The sequence below is a fragment of the Nomascus leucogenys genome, chromosome 8 (assembly GCF_006542625.1).
Source record: "Nomascus leucogenys isolate Asia chromosome 8, Asia_NLE_v1, whole genome shotgun sequence".
Taxonomy (NCBI): Eukaryota; Metazoa; Chordata; class Mammalia; order Primates; family Hylobatidae; genus Nomascus; species Nomascus leucogenys.
Genome location: NC_044388.1, coordinates 81418213 through 81436333, shown reverse-complemented (window position 1 = coordinate 81436333; position 18121 = coordinate 81418213). Strand labels below are relative to the sequence as shown.

General features: G+C 42.9%; 1 protein-coding gene across 4 annotated transcripts in view; it reads left to right on the top strand.

The window, feature by feature from the left end:
- Positions 1–18121, top strand: part of NFX1 (nuclear transcription factor, X-box binding 1) — an 82589-nt gene that overhangs the window by 44440 nt on the left and 20028 nt on the right. For 2 of the 4 annotated variants that reach the window (XM_003263421.3, XM_030817583.1), the window contains exons 12-15: positions 5266–5345; positions 9785–9893; positions 11112–11231; positions 13749–13828. In XM_003263421.3, the coding sequence (XP_003263469.1) occupies positions 5266–5345; positions 9785–9893; positions 11112–11231; positions 13749–13828 (389 nt within the window). Of the gene's footprint in view, positions 1–5262; positions 5346–9784; positions 9894–11111; positions 11232–13748; positions 13829–14374; positions 15429–18121 lie in introns of those variants that run through there. The other 2 variants (XM_003263422.1, XM_012509010.2) reach the window with 2 other exon arrangements.

Genomic DNA, 18121 nt, shown 5'->3' with positions numbered 1-18121 from the left:
TTCTCAATACACTTTGTGTCCAGTGCTTCTGCCTAAACCTGTCACTAGCAAAGTGAATGGAATTATCATGGTGGGTAAAGCTACACAACATCCACCCCTGGAACTGAGGAGCACACTGGCCCCCAATTTCTGAACAAAATTAAGGTTGTCTTTGCCTGAAAGAGAAGAGTGGCTGTTTAGGAGGTACCCAGCAATATCTGCCTCAAAACCGTATTTAAACTTTTGGTTCAGTGTGCCATCTGTATCAAGGAAAAAAAGTTTGGTTATTAAAAACATAATTTGGGGCCGGGCGCGGTGGCTCACGCTTGTTATCCCAGCACTTTGGGAGGCCGAGGCAGGCGGGTCACAAGGTCAGGAGATCAAGACCACAGTGAAACCCCGTCTCTACTAAAAATACAAAAAAAATTAGCCAGGCGTGGTGGCGGGCGCCTGTAGTCCCAGCTACTCGGAGAGGCTGAGGCAGGAGAATGGCGTGAACCCAGGAGGCAGAGCTTGCAGTGAGCCGAGATCGCGCCACTGCACTCCAGCCTGGGCAACAGAGCGAGACTCCGTCTCAAAAAAATAAAAAATAATAAATAAAAAAATAAAAACAAAACATAATTTGGGTCCAGGCCTGGTGGCTCATGCCTGTAATCCCAGCACTTTGGGAGGCCAAGGTGGGCGGATCACCTGAGGTCAGGAGTTCAAGGCCAGCCTAGCCAACATGGTGAAACCTCATCTCTACTAAAAATACAAAAATTAGCCAAGTATGGTGGCGCACGCCTGTAATCCCAGCTACTCAGGAGGCTGAGGCAGGAGAATCATTTGAACTCAGGAGACAGAGGTTGCAGTGAACTGAGATCACACCATTGCACTCCAGCCTGAGTGACAGAGTGAGACTCCGTATCAAAAAAGAAACAAGAAAAACATAATTTGGGCTAGATGCAGTGGCTCACATCTGTAATCCTTATGCTTTGGGAGGCCAGGGCTGGGGGATCACTTAAAGCCAGGAGTTCAAGACCAGCCTGGCAACATAGTGAGACACTGTCTCTGCAAAAAAATTTTTAAAGTTAGCCAGGCATAGTGGCATGTGCCTGTAGTCCTAGATACTCGGGAGGCTGAGGCAGAGGATTGCTTGAGTCCAGGAGTTTGAGGTTGCAGTGAGCTGTGATTGTGCCATTACACTCTAGCCTGGTGACAGAGCAAGACCCTATCTCTAAAACAATAAAACAAAATAATAAAAACATAATTTGAAAAAATAAAAAATTAATACACTTACGAAGTTTAAAAAAAAAACAGTATGAAGTGAAAGATGAAAATTTGCCCTCTAATAGTAGTTTGTTAGAGTTTCAGATCTTTTTCCCTATTCATACAGATGTATAAACATGCCAGCATAGTTTTGTTTTTCCCCTAGATTTAGGCTCATACTAAAGATACTGTCTGCAGCTTATTTTCCCTCACTAATATCTCAAAGACGTATTTCCATGTCAGTATGCATAACTCTTGTTCTTGCAGAGTATTCCGTATGTGGATCTACCATGTCATAGTTCACCATGGCCCTTTTGGTGGTCATTTAGGTTGTCTCCAATTTTTCCCCATTATTAATAAGCAGGAACCATTCTGTCCCACTTTTTATAACTTTATGATGCAAAATTTCAACCATATGTGAAAGTGGAGAAACTGGTATAATGAATCCCCACGTACCTATGACCTGTCATCATCAGTTGTCAACATTTTGCCTCTCTTGTTTTCATCCATCCCTCCTTCCCTACATTTTATTTATGCTAAAGTACTTTGAAAACAAGTCTCAAATATCATTTCACCCATAAATACTTCAGTGGTTAGCCCACTTTTTTTTAGTTGAAATTCACATAACATAATTAACCATTTTAAATGTACAGTTCAGTGGCACTTAGTTCTCTCACAATCTAGTTCCAAAATATTTTCTCTATCTTACATTTTTCTTTTTCTTCTCCTTTATTTCTTTATCTTTTTTTTTTTTTTCTTGAGACGGAGTTTTGCTCTTGTTGCCCAGGCTGGAGTGCAGTGCTGCAATCTCGGCTCACTGCAACCTCCACCTCCTGGGCTCAAGCAATTCTCCTGTCTTAGCCTCCTGAATAGCTGGGATTACAGGCACCCACCACCATGCCTGGCTAATTTTTTTGTATTTTTAGTAGAGATGGGGTTTCACCATGTTGCCCAGGCTGGTCTCGAACTCCTGGCCTCATGTAATCCACTTGCCTCAGCCTCCCAAATTGCTGGGATTACAGGCATCAGCCACCGTGCCCGGCCTTCTTTTAAATTTTATTTTAAAGATATGTTGAGACAGGGTCTCACTTTGTTGACCAGGCTGGTCTTGAATGCTTGGTCTCAACACGTTGACCTCCCAAAGTGCTGGGGAAAAACATTTTTATCACCCTGAAAGGAAGCCCTCTATTAATTAAGCATTTACTCCACACTCAGTCCTCCCCCTGGTAACCACTGATCTGCTTTCTATCTGTATGGATTTACTATTTTCGAATACTTCATCTAAATGGAGTCACAATGTATATTCTTTTGTGCCTTGCTTCTTTCACTTAGCATGTTTTCTAAGTTTATCATACTTTAGTATATATCAGCACTTCATTCCTTTTTATGATTGAATAATAATTCATTTTATGAATATACATTTTATCCATTCACTGGTTGATGGATATTAGAATTGTTTCTACTTTTTGGCTATTGTGAATAGTGCTGTTATGAACATTTGTATATAAGTTTTTGTTTGAATACCTATTTTCATTTCTTTGGGGTATATACCTAGGAGTAGAATTGCTGGATCTGATGGTAATCTTGTGTTTAATTTTTTTGAAAAACTGCCATTCTGTTTTCCACAGTGGCTACACCATTTTATATTCCTACCAGCAACGTGTGAGGGTTTCATTTTCTCCACGTCCTTGCCAATACTTGTTATTTTCTGGGTTTTTTTTGTTTTTGAGATGGAGTCCCACTCTGTTGCCCAGGCTGGAGTGCCGTGGCGCAATCTCGGCTCACTGCAAGCTCTGCCTCCTGGGTTCACGCCATTCTCCTGCCTCAGCCTCCCGAGTAGCTGGGATTACAGGTGCCCGCCACCGCGCCCGGCTAATTTTTGTATTTTTAGTAGAGACGGGGTTTTACCACGTTGGTCAGGCTGGTCTCGAACTCCTGACCTCTTGATCTGCCTGCCTCAGCCTCTCAAAGTGCTGGGATTACAGGTGTGAGCCACCGCACCCAGCCATTTTGGGGGCTTTTTAAATCATAGCCATCCTAGTGAAGTGATATATCACTACCACATGATGTGATGTCTCTGATATCTCAATGTTGGGTTTTAAAATCTATTTATTGTTTGAGACAGGGTCTGTCTCTGTCGCCTTGACTGGAGTGCAGTGGCAGATCACAGCTCACTGCAGCCTTGATCTCCTGGGTTCCAGTGGTCCTCCCACACCAGCCTCCCAAATAAATAGCTGGGACCACAGGCATGTGCCACCATGCCCTTGGCTTAATTAACTTTTAATTAAGTTTTAAAAACTTAATTTTTAAAAGTTTTTGCAGGGCTGGGTGTGGTGGCTCATGCCTGTAATCCCAGCACTTTGGGAGGCCAAGGCAGGCGGATCACTTGAGGTCAGGAGTTCAAGACTAGCCTGGCCAACAAGGTGAAACCCCGTCTCTACTAAAAATACAAAAAATTAGCCGGCAGGCACCTGTAATCCCAGCTACTCGGGAGGCTGAGGCAAGAGAATCGCTTGAACCCAGGAGGCAGATGTTGCAGTGAGCAAGTTCTTGTAGAGACAGGGTCTCATTATGTTGCCCAGGCTGGTCTCAAATTCCTGGGCTTGAGCAATCCTCCTGCCCTAGCCACACTTAAATTTTTGATAGAAACATACACTCAGCCAGCCTTCCATATCCACGGGTTCCATATCCATGGATTCAACCAACCACAGATTGAAAATATTCAAAGAAACAAATTACATCTGTACTGAACATGTACAAAATTTTTTCTCATCATCATTTTCTAAACAGTACAGTATGACAACTATCTACATAGCATTTACATTATATTTGGTGTTATAAGTAATCTAGAGAAGATTTGAAGTATAAGGGAGGGTGTGCATAGGTTATATGCAAATATTATACCATTTTGTATAAGAGACTTCAATATCTGTGGATTTTGATATCCAAGGGAGGTCCTGGAATCAGTCCCCCATGGACTCCAAAAGTTTGTACACCCATCTACTAAGATGAGCATGCCTTTTTCTCCACACCTTAAACCCTACCATTGCTATTTTTTTTATTTTTTGACAGTTTTAAAGGTGAAAATTGATATTTTAATATGCATTTTCAGCTGGGCAGAGTGGCTTACACCTGTAACCCCAACATTTGGAAGGCCAAGATGGGAGGCTCATTTGAGCGCAGGAATTCGAGGTTACAGTGAGCTATGTTAATACCACTGCACTCCAGCCTGGGTGACAGAAAGAGATCCTGTCTCTTTAAAAAAATAAAAATAATAATAATAAAAAAAAAAACTGATGGCTGGGCATGGTGGCTCACACCTGTAATCCCAGCACTTTGGGAGGCCAAAGCAGGTGGATCACCTGAGGTCAGGAGTTCAAGACCAGCCTGGCCAACATGACGAAACCCTGTCTCTACTAAAAATACAAAAATTAGCCGGGCGTGGTGGCACGCACCTGTAATCCCAGCTACTCGGGAGGCTGAGGCAGGAGAATCGCTTGAACCTGGGAGGCGGAGGTTGCAGTGAGCCAAGATTGCACCACTGCACTTTAGCCTGGGCAACAGAGTGAGACTCTGTCTCAGAAAAAAAAAAGAAGAAAGCAAAAAGGCCAGGCGCAGTGGCTCACACCTGTAATCTCAGCACTTTGGGAGGCCATGGTAGGTGGATCACCTGAGATCAGGAGTTCAAGACCAGCTTGGACAACATGGTGAAACCCTGCCTCTACTAAAAATACAAAAATTAGCCGGCTGTGGTGGCAGGCACCTGTAAGCCCAGCTGCTTGGGAGACTGAGGCATGAGAATCACTTGAACCTGAGAGGTGGATGTTGCAGTGAGCCGAGATCATACCACTGCACTCCAGCCTGGGCGACAGAGAAAGACTCCATCTCAAAAAACAAAACAAAAAAAAACTGCATTTACATTATTACAGTTGTATTATTATTATTATATTCTTTGAGCCTACAGTTACTCAAATATTTGTTGAATGAATGTTCATATCCTTTGTCTGTTTTTTTTTTCTTTTTAATTTGCCACAGCAGATGCTACATTTATGTGTGACAAGCGGTGTAACAAGAAACGGTTGTGTGGACGGCATAAATGTAATGAGATATGCTGTGTGGTAAGTGGACTTATTAGGCATAATCATATTCCATTCATCCAGGGGCTGGGCTTCTGGAAGCCTGAGCCATGTGGAGAATGCAGCCCAGATTTAAAAGTCACTGGGACGGGCCCCTAAGCAGCAGTCAGAGAGCTCTCATAGTCCCCATAACCTCTCTGCAAAGAGATAGATTGGGCCTTTTTAGCCTCACCCAGGTCAAGAAGTCAGCCAGTGGCATCTGGTAGCAATGCAGAGGAAGAGAAAGAGGAAAGAGAAGATCTCACACCCCAGAGCCCAAGACCCCTAGATGAGCACACAGTCTTCTGCAGAAGATTGTGTGTTGTCCCAACACAAACTGGCCTGGACTTAGCAACTCGGGCTTCAGGTTTCATGTACTGCTTAGGTCAGGTCAGTAGGAAAAATTATTAGGACATTTTTTTAAAAGATTTTTAAAAATAAAATATTTAAAATATTTGCTTTTATGGAACTAATTAAATCACTAGCTAGCTATTTGTACTCTGTTATCTCATATACTCATATATAAAAAAGATAACATACGTATGTTATATATCACATGATAACATGTATATATAAATGTGTATGTATGTATTAGTCCATTTTCACACTGCCAATAAAGACATACCCAAGACTAGGCAAGTTACAAAAGAAAGAGGATTAATGGATCTACAGTTCCAAGTGGCTGGGGAGGCCTCACAATCATGGTGGAAGGCAAGGAGGAGCAAGTCACATCTCACATGGATAGCAGCAGGCAGAGAAAGAGAGTTTGTCCAGGAAACGGCCTTAGAAAGCCATCAGATCTCATGAGACTTATTCACTATCACAAGAACAGCACAAGAAAGACCTGCCCCCACGATTCAATTACCTCCCACCAGGTCCCTCCCACAACATGTGGAAGTCAAGATGAGATTTGGGTGGGGACACAGCCAAACTATATCATTCCGCCCCTGGCCCCTCCCAAATTTCATGTCCTCACATTTCAAAACCAATCATGCCTTTCCAACAGTCCCCCAAAGTCTTAACTCATTTCAGCATTAACTCAAAAGTCTATAGTCCAAAGTCTCATCCAAGACAAGGCAAGTCGCTTTGCGTATGAACCTGTAAATTCAAAAGCAAATTAGTTACTTCCTAGGTCCAATGGGGGTACAGGCATTGGGTATATACAGCCATTCCAAATGGGAGAAGTTGGCTAAAACAAAGGGGCTACAGGCCCCATGCAAGTCCAAAATTCGGTGGGGCAGTCAAATCTTAAAGCTACAAAATGCTGTCCTTTGACTCCATGTCTCACATCTAGGTCACGCTGATGCAAGAAGTGGGTTCCCATGGTCTTGGACGGCTCCGCCCATGTGGCTTTGCAGTGTACAGCCCCCCTACCAGCTGCTTTCACAGGCTGTCATTGAGTGTCTGTGGCTTTTCCAGGCACACAGTGCAAGCTGTCAGTGGATCTCCCATTCTGGGATCTGGAAGACAGTGGCCCTCTTCTCACAGCTCTACTGGGTGGTGCCCCAGTAGGGACTCTGTGTGGGGACTGCAACCCCACATTTCCCTTCTGTACTGCCCTAGCAGAGGTTCTCCCTGAGAGCCCCACCCCTGCAGCAAACTTCTGCGTGGACATCCAGGCATTTCCATACATCTTCTGAAACCTAGGCAGAGGTTTCCAACCTCAGTTATTGATCTCTATGCACCCACGGGCTCAGCACCACATGGAAGCTGCCAAGGCTTGGTGCCTGCACTCTGAAGCCATGGCCCAAGCTCTGTGTTGGCCCCTTTCAGCTGCAGCTGGAGTGGCTGGGATGCAGGGCACCAAGTCCTGAGGCTGCATACAGCAGGGGGACCCTGGAGCCGGCCCCCAAAACCATTTTTTCCTCCTGGGCTTCCAGGCCTGTCATGGAAGGGGCTGCCATGAAGACCTCTGATGTGCTCTGGAGACATTTTCCCCATTGTCTTGGTGTTTTACATTTGGCTCCTCGTTACTTAGCAAATTTCTGCAGCCAGCTTGAATTTCTTCTCAGAAAATAGGATTTTCTTTTCTGTCACATTGTCAGGCTGCAAATTTTCCAAACTTTTATGTCTGTTTCCCTTTTAAAGCTGAATGCCTTTAACAGCACCCAAGTCACCTCTTGAATGCTTTGCTACTTAGAAATTTCTTCCACCAGATACCCTTAATCATCTTTCTCAAGTTCAAAGTTCCACAGATCTCTAGGGCAGGGGCAAAATGTTGCCACTCTCTTTAATAAACAACAAGAGTCACCTTTGCTCCAGTTCCCAACAAGGTCTTTATCTCCATCTGAGACCACCTCTGCCTGGACATTATTGTCCATATCATTATCAGCATTTTGGGCAAAGCCATTCAGCAAGTCTCTAGGAAGTTCCAAACTTTCCCACATTCTCCTGTCTTCTTCTGAGCCCTCCAGACTGTTCCAACATGTGCCTGCTACCCAGTTCCAAAGTCACTTCCACATTTTCGGGTATCTTTTCAGCAGTGCCCCACTCTACTGATACCAGTTTACTGTATTAGTCTGTTTTCACACTGCTGATAAAGACATATCCGAGACTGGGCAAGTTACAAAAGAAAGAGTTTTAATGCACTTACAGTTCGAAGTGGCTGGGGAGGCCTCACAATCATGGTGGGAGGCAAGGAGGAGCAAGTCACGTCTTAACATGGATGGCAGCAGGCAGAGAGAGCGAGCTTGTGCAGGGAAACTCGGCCTTATAAAGCCATTAGATCTCATGAGACTTATTCACTATCATGAGAACAGCAAGGGAAAGACCTCCCCCACCATGATTTAGTTAACTCCTACCAGGTCCTTCCTACAACATGTGGGAATTCAAGATAAGATTTGGGTGGAGACACACCCAAACTGTATCAGTGTATATATACATAAACAAGATAACACAGTACCAATAGCAAGGTAGTACGTGTGTATGTGTGTATGTAACATACATAATTATTTTTTAAATTTATATATTTAAGTGAAGAGTGATGAATTGTGCAAGTGTTAGAAGGCTTAAAATCTTCCTCTTATTATAAAAAAATTTGCAGCCAGGCATGGTGGCTCACACCTGTAATTCCACTTTTGGAGGCCGAGGTGGGTGGATCTTGCTTGATCCAAGGAATTCAAGGCCAGCCTTGGCAACATGGTAAAACCCCATCTCTACCAAAAATACAAAAATTAGCCAGTTTCGGCCGGGCGCGGTGGCTCACACTTGTAATCCCAGCACTTTGGGAGGCCAAGGCGGGCGGATCACGAGGTCAGGAGATCGAGACCACGGTGAAACCCCGTCTCTACTAAAAAATACAAAAAATTAGCTGGGCGTGGTGGCGGGCACCTGTAGTCCCAGCTACTCGGAGAGGCTGAGGCAGGAGAATGGCGTGAACCCAGGAGGCGGAGCTTGCAGTGAGCCGAGATTGCGCCACTGCACTCCAGCCTGGGCGACAGAGCGAGACTCCGTCTCAAAAAAAAAAAAAAAAAAAAAAAAAAAAAAAAAAAAAAAAATTAGCCAGTTTCATAACCCGGTCTCTAAATAAATAAATAGATTTAAATGTAAAAATAAGGCTGGACGCGGTGGCTCATGCCTGTAATCCCAGCACTTTGGGAAGCCAAGGCGGGCAGATCACTTGAGGTCAGGAGTTCCAGACCAGCCTGGCCAACATGGTGAAACCCTGTCTCTACTAGAAATACAAAACTTACCTGGACGTTGTGGGCACTTGTACTCCCAGCTACTCAGGAGGCTGAGGTAGGAGAATTGCTTGAACCCAGGAGGTGGAGGTTGCAGTGAGCCGAGATCGCACCACTGCATTCCAGCCTGGGCAACAGAGTGAGTCCCTGTCTCTCTCTCACACATACACACACACAATGTAAAAATAAAATACATTTTTTAAAAATTTCAAAGTGGCTCATGCCTGTATCCCCAGCACTTTGGGAGGCCAAGGCAGGCAGATCATGAGGTCAGGAGATCGAGACCATCCTGGCTAACACAGTGAAACCTCGTCTCTACTAAAAATACAAAAAAATTAGCCAGGCTTGGTGGCAGGCGCCTGTAGTCCCAGCTACTCAGGAGGCTGAGGCAGGAGAATGGTGTGAACCTGGGAGGCGGAGCTTGCAGTGAGCCAAGATTGTGCCACTGCACTCCAGCCTGGGCGACAGAGCGAGACTCCATCTCAAAAAATATATATGTATATATCAAATATATGCAGAAGCAGAGAGACTAGTATAGAGAGTCCCATATACACAACATCCAGTTTCAGTATTGATCACCTCATGACGAATTTTGTTTTATCTTCATCCCCACCTACTCTCCCTTCTGTGGCTATTTTGAAGGTATTTCCAGACATTTTATCCATAAATGTGTAGAGCTTTGTTTTTATTAATCTTGTTGTTATTTATGGAAAATATAAAATGAAGAGCATTTTATGAACAAATATAAATCTCTTTTCCCAGGATAAGGAGCACAAGTGTCCTTTGATTTGTGGGAGGAAACTCCGTTGTGGCCTTCATAGGTGTGAAGAACCTTGTCATCGTGGAAACTGCCAGACATGCTGGCAAGCCAGTGAGTGTCTTTACTGTATAGTTTATTAGAAGAGTTTTTTAGAAATTCAGACATAATATACTTTGAGAGATTGACTTACTTAGAATCGTATGGATTCTTGAACTAAGCCTTCGTATTTCCAATATGTTGAGACTTTTTTTAAAGTTACTTCTAATGCTGTGTTGTAGTCCCTGAATGTGCAAAACTTGGGATATGAGCAGCAATCCTGAGATGGGGCCTAGTTCGTTAATAGATTCCTTCTCTGGTACCTGCCTCATATATGTTATTGACCTAGGTTCTGTTCTCAACAATCTTCTTTCTCTATATTATTAGCAGCAGTTTGCAAACTTTTTGGTTGTAGGGCTCATTTACATTACTAAAAAGTATCCTAAAGAGTTATTTTTATGTGAGTTGTATTAATCTTTATCTACCATATTAGAAATTAAAACTGAGAAATTTAAAAAATGATTAGTATGTTTAAGAATAATAATATACTCATTGCATGTAATCACAAAAATTTTTTTAAATAACTTTTCAAAAAAATAGAATAGTGGATACTTGGTTTAATAGAAGATAGCTGCATTCTTATATCTACTTCTGCATCCAATCTGTCGTGATATAGTTGAGGCAAATGAAAAAAATCCAGCCTTACACAGATAGCCTTACACAGGAGAAGGGAAGAGTATTTTAAAGATGTTTTCACATAATTATTGATATTCTTTGAAATTACACCAAAATTCAACCTCATTTCAGAAAGGACTTGACTCAGTGTTTTTGTTCTCTGTCACAAAAATTTATTGGACTTTCTTGCACTTTGAAGGGATCTTTTTACCCGTGCATGATTTTATAACAGCGCACGTTGATCATTTGGAAAATAATTCTTCACTGAGTTATGTGATCTTTGAAATGTTGATAAATTTCCTATTATAATATTAAAAACTCAGTCATTAATATAATCTCCAGTCTAGAAATATGTTGGGAAAAGTATTGGGAAGTTGTCAGGGTCATAGTAATAAATGAAACTTCATATGTGTGCGTGCCTTTTTCACCAGCTTAGCTTTAATAAAATAAAAGTTTAATAAAATAAAAACCACTTTTGAAAAAAGTAGCACCCCCCAAAAATTCTCCTCTAAAAATACAAGCAAAAATGTGTGTGCGTGTGTGTGTGTGTGTGTGAATATGTACGTGCACATCCCAAACTCAGAAAGGATTCTTTTGTTTTACCTGCTGCTCCACCAGGTTTTGATGAATTAACCTGCCATTGTGGTGCATCAGTGATTTACCCTCCAGTTCCGTGTGGTACTAGGCCCCCTGAATGTACCCAAACCTGCGCTAGAATCCATGAATGTGACCATCCAGGTGAGTACCAACTTGTCTTCACACTTCAGCCTGCTCACACCGTGTCATTTAGGATCCTACTGTGTAACTGTCTTTGCTGCTCTAAAGTCATGCTGTGCTGGCTGCCCCTTGCTCCCGGCTCAGGGGCTGCTTCTCTGAAGGTGAGTCTGCGATCTGGGCCATAGCTTGGAATCACAGTGCCCTCCATTGGTTTACTCTAGGGATGTCAAACACACCTAAAAATGTTGGAAGACACCCCAGCTGATCTTATGTCTCAGGAACTTTTCTTTCTTTGTGGTCTCCACTTTGGTGCATATTTTGAAATTTAGCATTTACAAAATTAAAAGTGATTTTTTTGTTGTTATAGAAGCAATATATATTTATCGTATTAAAATTAAGAAAATAGAGTCCAGGGCCAGGCTCAGTGGCTCATGCCTGTAATCCCAGCACTTTGGGAGACCAAGGAGGGGCAGATCATGAGGTCAAAAGATTGAGACCATCCTGCCCAACATGGTGAAACCCCATCTCTACTAAAAATACAAAAATTACCTGGGCATGGTGGTGCACACCTGTAGTCCCAGCTACTCGGGAGGCTGAGGCAGGAGAATCACTTGAACCCGGGAGGCAGAGGTTGCAGTAAGCTGAGATCGCACCACTGCACTCCATCCTGGCGACAGACCAAGACTCTGTCTCAAAAAAGAAAATAGAGGCCAGGCACAGTGGCTCATGCCTGTAATCCTAGCACTTTGGGAGGCCAAGGTGGGCGGGTCACTTGAAGTCAGGAGTTCAAGACCACTCTGGCCAACATGGTGAAACCCTGTCTCTACTAAAAATACAAAAGTTAGCCAGGCATTGGGGCGGGCACCTATAATCTCAGCTACTCGGGAGGCTGAGGCAGGAGAATTGCTGGAATCCGGGAGGCAGAGGTTGCAGTGAGCCAAGATTGTGCCACTGCACTCCAGCCTGGGTGACAGAGTGAGACTCTGTCTCAAAAAAAAAAAAAAAGATAAAGTCAAAAGTTTGAATTAAATAATCTATTATATGTCACCTCCTAAGAATTATACCTTATATGTATTTCTCAGGGTCTTTTGCCATGTGCAAATATATATGTTTGCATTTTTTCCCCAACATAAAAGTGGGATCCTACTGAACTTAATGCTTTTAACTAGCTTTTTTTCCACTCTTATTATTGTATTTTTAATCTGTCCCCTTGTCAGTATTTTTTTACAATATAAACTTTTAATGGCAATTGAGTGTCCTGTTACATGGATGGGCCATAACTTATTCAGTCAGCCTTGTGCTGCTGGACATTTTAGTGTTTCCAGTTTTTCTCTGATAAACTGCTCAGATACCAGGCCAACAACCATTTGACATCACTCAATTTGCGCATCTGTCAAGTCTAGTTGCTGGCTTTTCTCTAGCACTATACCGGGCCCATCATTTCATTTTACCAAATACCAGAGGCAAACCTGAAGTAATTCAGGGGACCAGATTTGATACCCACAGTTAGTCTGGCAATATGATTCAGACTTAAAACTAGAAAACCAGCTCTTGATTTTTTAAGTTAATGGAGTAAAACAGAACTTAACAAATTCTTCATTAAGTGGAATGTTCCCTCCTTCCTTGGGGATCTTAGGATAGCCCTCCCAGCGTAGTTTATAAGTCCCTCCTGTGGCATTCATACCAGCATGAAGTACATACCCAGGCCAGTCCCCACCCATTCCCTCCTTTACGCTTACCTGCAGGTGAAGTCCAAATCCTGCTGGGCAAGGTCCATAGTAAGAACTTCACCATTTGTGAATTGTGTTGTTTTAGCCTATTTTGTTCCCCATTTATTTCCATTTTCTTAAGTGTTTATTGTATTTCTAACATGGTGTCAGACACAGAGGGAACTTCAGAGGAAGAGAAAAATACCCTGTGACCTTGAGGTTCTTACGTTCTCCCTGAGAGGAGGAGGACGGTAGTTCGGTACACATGATACAACCACCCTTCACATGAAGATGGGCTAAATAATGTGGCAGCAACCCATCTGCATAGGAACTGAGACACCAGGAAGTGTGAGGGAGCTCAGGCTAGAGTGTGGTCAGCCAAGGAAAGGTTCGTTGTAGGAGGTGAGTTTTGATGAACCTCCGCTTATAGGCAGTAATGAAATTGGAAGGAGTCAGCAGAAGCATTTTAAATGGAATTAATAGCAAAGATATCTGAGCAGAAGTGAGCAGTTGCTGTTAAAGTAGGGCCAAAAGAATGACGTAGTAGAATTGGATGGACCATATGGCTGTGCTGCAAGAGATGAAGTGGGAAAGCTGCCTCCTCTGCTTCTGTTTTGGCATGTCTCTTCTGCCTTGATTGGGTTTCGTTTTCTCACTCAACACTTTAACATAAAGCAAGGTACTTTTTACTTTCCTGTGACCGTTTTTCAAAAGTACTCCCAGTTTCTGAATTTAAAAGTTTCATGCCGTATGCCACTTATATGATGTATAATGGTTTACATGGCTTTATTTAGAAAGTATTCCTAAAGTTACCTTTCTCTTTCTGCAGTATATCATTCTTGTCATAGTGAGGAGAAGTGTCCCCCTTGCACTTTCCTAACTCAGAAGTGGTGCATGGGCAAGCATGAGGTAAGTTTTCTCTCTCAAGTGCTCATTGTTTCAGGCAGAGGTTCATGATTTTATTACTTAAGAATTGTTAGTCTCATCGTTTGTCAAAGTAAATACACTCAGAAGTAGAAGCTTTCCGTTGCTTAAAAATTTTTTCTGAAGATATAATTTGCATACAACAGAATTTACCCTTTTTATTATACAGATCCATGAGTACAAAAGCATACATACCATCAAACCACTACCACAATCAAGATGTAGAACAGTTCAGTCACCCCCAAACATCCTTCATGCCTCTGTATACTCAATGTCCCCTACTTCCAACCCCTGAAAACCAATGATCTGTTGTCTGTTCCAATCATTTTACTTTAAAACACCAAATTTTTTTTTAATAACCTCCTTATTCCTGCAAGAATGGCAATAATAAAAAAATAATAGATGTTGGCGTGGATGTGGTGAAAAGGGAACACTTTTACACTGCTGGTGGGAATGTAAACTAGTACAACCACTGTGGAAAACTGTGGAGATTCCTTAAAGAACTAAAAGTAGATTTACCGTTTGATCCAGCAGTCCCACTACTGGGCGTCTACCCAGAAGAAAAGAAGTCATTATACGAAAAAGATACCTGCACACGCATGTTTATAGCAGCACAATTCACAGTTGCAAAAATGTGGAACCAGCCCAACTGCCCATCAGTCAACAAGTGGATAAAGAAATTGTGGTGTATATATACGTACCATGGAATACTACTCAGCCGGGAACGAAATAATGGCATTCACAGCAACCTGGATGGATTTGGAGACCATTATTCTAAGTGAAGTAACTCAGGAATGGAAAACTAAACATCGTATGTTCTCAATTATAAGTGGGAGCTAAGCTATGAGGACGCAAAGGCATGAGAATGATACAATGGACTCTGGGGACTCTGGGGAAAGGATGGGAGGCGGGTGAGGGATAAAAAACTACACACTGGGGCCGAGCACAGTGGCTCACGCCTATAATCCCAGCACTTTGGGAGGCCGAGGCAGGCAGATTACGAGGTCAGGAGTTCAAGACCAACCTGGCCAACATGGTGAGACCCCATCTCTACTAAAATAATTAGCCGGGCCTGGTGGCGCATCCCTGTAATCCCAGCTACTTGGGAGGCTGAGGCAGGAGAATTGCTTGAACTCGGGAGGCGGACGTTGCAGTGAGCCAAGATTGCACCACTGCACTCCAGCCTGGGCAACAGAGCAAGACTCCATCTCGAAAAAAAAAAAAAATTTTTAAAAACTACACATTGGGTACAATATACACTCCTCGGGTGATGGGTGCACCAAAATCTAAAAAATCGCTACTAAGGAACTTATTCATGTAACCAAACACCATCTGTTCCCCAAGAACTATTGAAATAAGAAAAAAGAAAAAAATATCACTGATTGCAGGTCACCATAACAGATACAATAATGAAAAAGTCTGAGATGTTGCGAGAATTACCAAAATGTGATGCAGACGCGAAATGAGCATGTGCTGTTGGAAAAGTGGAACAGATAGACTTGCTGGACACAGGGTTGCCACAAAGTTTCAATTTGTAAAAAATGTGATATCTATGAAATGCAATAAAGTGAAGTCCAATAAAAAATGCATATTTATTGTACAGTTGAGAAGATTTAATTCTGCTACTGAGAAAGAAATACTCTTAACATTCTGGCATATAAACCACCAGACATGTGGTACACATTTTTCCTTGCTCTGGTTAAGATGATACTGTTTTCTACATTCCAACTGTCCTATACCAAAAAAAAAAAAAGGTAGTGTTTTGTAACCTGCTTTTTTTGCATCATGACGTATTGGCCAACATTTCATGAAACTCTCTTGACATCTATAACAACATGCCATATTCTTTTATCTTCATGGACGTATATTCCTCCACTGATTTCCTGTGGGTGGTTCTCAAGTCCTTGGTATTTATTCTTTTCTATATGTCTCACCTTTTCCAGTTTATCCATTCTAAAACATCAATGTGTTATCTTTGTATTGATGGCTTATTAAGACTTCATTCAACAGATATCAAGTATGAGTACCTACTATGTGCTAGGTAACAGGCTAGGTTTGGGTGATTTGAAAGTGAACGAGACTAACCCTTGCCCTTATGAAGCCTTCACTTTGGGTCGGGAGGCAGGCATGAAAACAGACAATAGCAGTAACCCGGGAAATACAGAGGGCTAAGGAGGATGGAAGGGCTCTCCAGGTGTTCTGGAAGAATTAATATCCTAAAGGATAGTGAGAAGAAAGTAATGTGGAGAGGATGACGGGGCAGAGCATGGGCAAGAATTATCCCCATTGCCCTGGTAGTAGAATGGGTAAGTGTTTAATGATTGAGAACTACATTCTACTAAAATATGGATTCCAGTGTGATGGGAAATATATACGTCCTAGATGTTGGAGGTCTCTTCAAGGGGAGAAGTTGTGTGTCACTGCAGTAGAAGTATATCCCTCATTTCGGGGGTTCATGAAAGAATTTAAGTGAATATATAAGACTAGCCTTTGGTCCTATGAGCATAAAATTTCAGCAGCTTTTTCCTGTGGTGAGGAAGCCTGGAAACAGGCCATTTTTCAAGAAAAAAAAATGAATTGGGGGTTCCATGCCCTGTTGTCTCTTAATTTTTTAAAGGACAGGACTGCCTGAACCTGTGGAGACCATGAGTTGGGAGACATGAGGAGAGTTAAGTATTTTATTACAGAAAACAGCCTTCTAGCCTGGGCAACCTAGTGGGATCCTGACTCTACAAATAATACAAAAATTATCTGGGTTTAGTGGCATGCCTGTACTCCCAGCTACTTGGAAGGCTAAGGCAGGAGGATCACTTGAACCCAGGAGTTCAAGGCTGCAGTGAGCCACGATCGTGCCACTGCCCTCCAGCCTGGGCAACAGAGCAAGATTCTGCCTCAAAAAAAGCAAAACAGGCCGGGCATGGTGGCTTACGCCTGTAATCCCAACATTTTGATAGACTGAGGCAAGTGGATCACCTGAGGTCAGCAGTTCAAGACCAGCCTGGCCAACATAGTGAAACCCTGTCTCTACTAAAAATACAAAAATTAGCTGGGCATGGTGGCACACACCTGTAGTCCCAGCTACTTGGGAGGCTGAGGCGGGAGAATCGCTTGAACCCAGGAGGTGGAGGTTGCAGTGAGCCGAGATCGCGCCACTGCACTCCACCCTGGGTGACAGAGCGAGACTCCATCTCAAAAAAAAAAGCAAAATAAAACAAAAAAATGGCCCTGCCATCAGTCTCAGAACCCTGGGCTAAGGTTGCCCTCCACCCCTCATCTATAAGAATTAGTCTATTGACTGCTTTAGCAGTTCAGAAAGGAGGGAAAAGATCATCTGCCCCTCCCAGTTAGTCATAGCATTTTCAAGCACTCCCTAGTTATCTAGTTAACATTTGTTGTCACTTTGGAAAGTTTATGTCCCAGATCACATTTTTGGCTTCTGCTACAAATCCTTTCGAGTCATAACAGGGATTATTAAATAAAGTTAAGGTTTGTTTTCTTCATCTCAAACTAACCTTTCAGACTTTGAAAATCAAACTGATTTTTTTCAGATAAATAGAGCTATTTTAAAAATACAGCTTTTAAGCTGGTTGCAGTGGCATGTACCTATAGTCCCAGCTAATCAGAAGACTAAGACAGGAGGCTCACTTGAGCCCAGAAGTTCAAGTCCAGCTTAGGCAACATAGTGAGACCCTGTCTCTAAAAATTAAAATAATAATAATCCTTATTTTAAAAACAGCTGAGTGTAGTGGTTCACGCCTGTAATCCCAGCACTTTGGGAGGCCAAGGCAAGTGAATCGCTTGAAGTCAGGAGTTCAAGACCAGCCATCTGGCCAACATGGCGAAACCCTGTCTCTACTAAAAATACAAAAATTAGCTGGTCGTGGTGGTACACCCCTGTAACCCCACTACTCAGGAGGCTGAGGCTAGAGAATCACTTGAACCCTGGAGGCGGAGGTCGCAGTGAGCCCTGAGATCGGTGCCACTGTACTCCAGCCTGGGCAACAGAGTGAGACTTTGTCTCAAAATAAATACAAACTGTTATTGCCAGATGCAGTGGCTCACACCTGTAATTTCAGCACTTTGGGAGGCCTAGGCGGGTGGATCGCTTCCACTCAGGAGTTCAAGACCAGCCTGGGCAACATGGTGAAACCCCACCTCTTAAAAAAAAAAATACAAAAATTAGCCGGGCGTGGTGGCATGCACATGCAATCCCAGCTACTTGGGAGACTGAGGTGGGAGGATCACCTGAGCCCCAGGAAAGTCATAATCACACCATTG